The sequence below is a fragment of the Condylura cristata genome, unplaced genomic scaffold, assembly GCF_000260355.1.
Source record: "Condylura cristata isolate star-nosed mole 26May11 unplaced genomic scaffold, ConCri1.0 scaffold00012, whole genome shotgun sequence".
NCBI classification, from domain to species: Eukaryota; Metazoa; Chordata; class Mammalia; order Eulipotyphla; family Talpidae; genus Condylura; species Condylura cristata.
The window spans coordinates 33,062,074-33,066,888 of NW_004567113.1; the positions used below are offsets into that span (position 1 = coordinate 33,062,074).

At 36.3% G+C, this 4,815-nt stretch overlaps 1 protein-coding gene across 1 annotated transcript in view; it reads left to right on the plus strand.

Moving 5' to 3' along the window:
- The first annotated feature begins 1,345 nt into the window (after positions 1 to 1,345).
- Positions 1,346 to 4,815, plus strand: part of NFXL1 (nuclear transcription factor, X-box binding-like 1) — a 38,712-nt gene continuing 35,242 nt past the window's right edge. Inside the window, exons 1-2 of the mRNA XM_012724000.1 lie at positions 1,346 to 1,451; positions 3,602 to 3,735. Coding sequence (XP_012579454.1) covers positions 1,407 to 1,451; positions 3,602 to 3,735 — 179 coding nt within the window. The 5' untranslated portion in view covers positions 1,346 to 1,406. The remainder of the gene's footprint in view (positions 1,452 to 3,601; positions 3,736 to 4,815) is intronic.

Below are 4,815 nucleotides of genomic sequence, written 5' to 3' on the forward strand. Positions count from 1 at the left end.
TGAGGGGAGCAGCGGGTGGGTCAGGAGAGGTCTGCCACGCCATGTGGTCACCTCCGGGGCAGGCGGGAATCGAACTCATGCGAAAGCGGCTTTAGATTCTCAGTGCTGTGCTTTAACCCGCTGCGCCACCAGGGAGGGCCGACACTCATCTTTTTAAAGCAGATAAAATGGCAGTGTCTCTCACAGACTGAGATGTTCTTCCTTGTGTTGAATTGGCATTTCATTAGAATGTTGAGGAGATGCCAAAGCTACCTTGTGATAAGTAGGGTCAGGTGTTCCTGGTTATGGTTTGACTATATTTGAGAACTTTGGGTACTCCTTTAATCTATTCTTCATGCTTTTATATTTTTTCATCATATTAAATGTGTCTTGAAGTCAATTTTATTTCATACTTTATAAAAAACTTAATATAGGTGGAGCAGTGGGGTAGTACACAGTACTGCAAGCTGGCCGCAGCCTCTTTAGTGCAAGTTAGATCCCTGCTTGGGAGGTGATCCACATGGCCCTGCAGACCTCTCTGGCCTGGCTGACCTTTCTTTGTCTGCTCACTGCTCCCCTCAGCAGTATACTCCATAGATCTGCTTAATCTGCTTGCTGCTCTGTCTCTGGTGAAGCCTCCCATTGCCCCTGCACCTCTGGCTTACACCCCAGTTGTGTATGAATAAGTAACTAAATCTTTTAAAAAAATAACTTCCTTAAAAAAAACAAACAATATATCCACTCCAAGTGGATAATATAGATTACTTAATGAAGCACTAACAGTATAATGCTTAGTGAATAAATGCTTAATAATTGTAAAAAGAAAATACAGTCTAGTAAATTTTTCTGAGCTTGTACTATCTTTTTAAGCAGACAAAGTGAATGAAATTTAATGAAACAAGATTGTTGTACTGCAGTGACATCTGAATCTTCATTCAAAAAGTTTTAGGAATATGCTGTGTCAAACAGACACACTCTCATATTTATATTTAGGTCAATTAGTTCTGCCAGGCTTAGTTCCTTTCACTTTTTTTTTACTTCTTTTTCTGATATATTTTTCCTCGTTCCTTTATCTTCTGCTACTTTGCCTCCACCCAATTTGTCAAGGACTGTAACAGCAATAAAGTCAAGTATTCTTTGAGAGAGGATTGCGTGACTATGTTTGAATCCAAGTACCTAAGATTTAGTGAATGGCCCTTGGCAGCTGACTGCTTGTTTTTATTTTTAACCCTCTTGTTTTTCCAGCTATATTTTGAATAATCGATATTGGCAGACAGTACTCATATAATGTGGCACTACTAGTGAGTTTGTGTTATTTGCAGATGTTGCTTAACCTGAGATTTTCAATTTTTAAATTTCAAGATGGAGATACACGTGAATTAGAGCGAACAAAGCAGTATGTAAATGAAGCTTTTCAAGCAGGGGCTATGACATGCTTAATTTGTATTGCTTCAGTGAAGAGAAACCAAGCAGTAAGTGTTCTCCTTTTGTATTACTTTATCTCCTCCCAAATTTGCATTTGTAATATAACTAGTTATTATTCTTTTTCTTATAAAAATCCTTTATTTGAAATTTTTATATAGAAATTGAACTATATTTTGTAAATTTATTATTAAAATATTACCTCAAATAAGCTTCCAGAATTTTTTTTTTCTAAAGATTTATTTGTGCTTACAGAACTGGGGTATAGGCCAGAGGCTCAGGGGCGGTGAGAGTCTTCACCAGAGACAGAGTGGGGAGCAGAATAGGCAGACGACAAAGTACACTGCTGAGGGGAGCAGTGGGCGGGTCAGGAGAGGTCTGCCGCCCCATGTGGTCACCTCCGGGGGAGGCGGGAATCGAACTCATGCGGAAGTGTCTTCAGCTTCTTAGTGCTGTGCTTTAACTCGCTGCACCACCAGGGAGGGCAGCTTCCAAGATTTGTAACACTATTAGTGTGATAGAAACAGATGTCTTCAGCTTATTGAGTGTCAGTTTGCTAAGACATTTTTAGTATCTGTACTTTAGAGAGTCCCACAAACACTGAAACTATATTTCATTGCTTTCAGCAGGTTTCAAAGAACATAGGTATGGTTTCTACCTTCAAGGAAGTAGAACCTGTAAGGAAGTAGCAATGAAATTAATTTATTAGTGACCTTCTCCTGTGTTAAGGGTACCAATGGAAAGTGACTAGGTCATTGGGAGATAGAGATTCAGACATAATTCTTGTACTTACAGGAGCTATGACCTGATGTCTACTAAAGATTTTCACTAAACAATGAAGAGGAAGTTATCACAGAATGTAATACTCAACATTTAAACCTTAGATTAATTCACTGTTATTACAGCAGCATTACCCAGAGAAAGAATACCAGGCCAGATGAACTTATTTCATCTTTGTGTAAAGTGAATCAGAAATCTAATCCAATATGCATTGGATAAGAAAGTGTAGCAGATGCATGGAGTTGCATCTGGTTGACTTACTTGGATTTGAACTGCTGTGGATGAATAGCTCCCACGGCAGGGTGGAGACAGTAAGAGGTATGTCTCCTGGTTCTTGGGAAGGTCCCTTGCAGGGCCGAACTTAACTTTTAGCCTAATCAGCTCAACAGTCTGCCACTTACTGGCATTTCTTCTTCCCCATTTTGTCCCCTCACTCCTGCATCCCAGTTCTTTTCTCAGTCACCGCTTTGAGGGGAAACTTGAACTAAGAAATTGAGATTCTTTTGAGATTCTGTTGCCAGCTTATGCAGTAAATGCTACATATCTGAAATTATTAAACAGTTGTAAAACGTTATATTGAAGGGAGAAGTGATTTTTGTCAGTCATATCAAAATGTTGGCAGGTTTTAAAAATTAATTTGCCGTTGTTCCTTAAGCTTTTAAATGAGATGTAGTCTCAAGTTGCTCATCTAATTTTTAGAATTTAGCATTATTAAATGCTAGACTGATAGGTTTTATATAAGAAGAGCTATATGTACATATTTATGTGTAAGGATTCATTTGTGGTGCTATTCATAGTTGGAAACAAAGTGTCCAACAAGAAATTAAATAAATTATGGTATACAAATTACATGATTTATAGTATTCTGTAAATATCATGTTGTATAAGCATACTTGATAAGAGTGAGTACTCATACTGTGTAAATAAAAGACTATAAAGAGGCCCTCCGTGGTGGTGCAGTGGGTTAAAGCACAGCACTGGAAAGCTAGAGCCACTTCAGCATGAGTTCAATCCCCGCCCCAGAGGTGACCCACCCACTCTTGTCTCTGGTGAATCCTCTCTGTCTCTGGTGAATCGACCTTGCACCTCTGGCCTGTGCCCCAGTTCTGTATGCATAAATGGATAAGTCTTTAAAAAAAAGAAAAGGCTATAAAGATACATACCAGTACAATAGGACTTCATTTAAAAAAAAAGTATGCAGTGCAAACAATAGTTATTTCCAGCTGAATGAGTCTGGGTATATCTTTAAAGTGTTCTTTCCACAACAATAATTTTTTATAAAGAACATTTATACTAGAAGGGAAGAATTTTTTTCTTTAATCATTTTAACTTAAATAATTTAGTATGATATTCAAAGTTTTATAGGATTATCAAAGAAAAATCATTGCATATGTATTAATTTTTTATACCTTTGTCTTAGGTTTGGAGTTGTTCAGGATGTTTCTGTATTTTTCATATGCCCTGTATCCAGAAGTGGGCTAAAGATAGCCAGTTTCTGGTATCTTCTCCTTTGACAGATGATGACTTTGGAAAGAGAGATTATCCTTGGCCTTGGTAACTTTTTCTAACTTAATTGTAAGAATAAATTGTAAAATAAATGAAAACTACAATTCATCAGTTCTTTGTTGGCAGGTTTGGTATACATGCTACCTTTCATATTGTGATTTGGTTATGAAAACAGGGAACTTTGGTAATAGTCTCTGTGCCTACCCTGTCACCTCACCACTGTTTTGTATAACTACTTACCTTTTTCAGTAACAGATCATTTAGATTTTTTTTTCCCTCTGCAGAACAACTTCTTAGTTATCCTTTTTAAGAACTTTCCTTTCTTTTTGATAGGTTAGAATTCTTCATCATTTTAGTGCCCCTCTTTTGGGATTCATGTTAGTATACATTAGTATCATATTTACAGAATTGTCATCGTACGTACTTTGATCATAGGCATCCCTGTTTTCTCAAAATTTTTTAAAATTACAACTGTCTCTTATCACAGCTTAATTTTTTTAGATTAGTTTTTATTAGCTTGGCTAACTATAGGTGATTATTTATGATTTTGAATGCCTTATACTTCCAGTATGAGTTGGTTAGTAGAAATTTCATCTCTGCTAACTAAAGACATAAAAATAATTTACACATGCTGACAGCCCAGAGAGTAACTATAGTGTCAAAGTAATGAACCATAAACCTTTGGACTCTGTTCCCTTTTGTAACATATTTTACATTTGTAATTTTGTATATATTTTTTTCTTAGCAAAGGGAGCATGATACTTCATCGGGGGTATAGTTAAAACTTGATAAAAATGTTAACAATTTTAGATTAGTAATTTTGTGGAATTCAAACATATTCTACTGAGTTACTGCTTATTTATGAACAAGGAGTGGCAACATTTCATTGTTGGCCTACTATTATTTTAAAGAAAGCTCATACATTTTGCATATGCTGCCATCATTTCACTATTCTTTTGAAACAGTCAGTCTCAGTGTAGATGGGCAGTTTTAAGAGATGATGGGTTGCTTTTTAGCCACTCATATACCGACCTCCATGCTAGCTTGAAAGTGATTGACATTTTCCTTTTAGTAACAGCAAAAAAAATTTTTTTATAAGTTTATTTTTACATCATTTTGTACATTTTT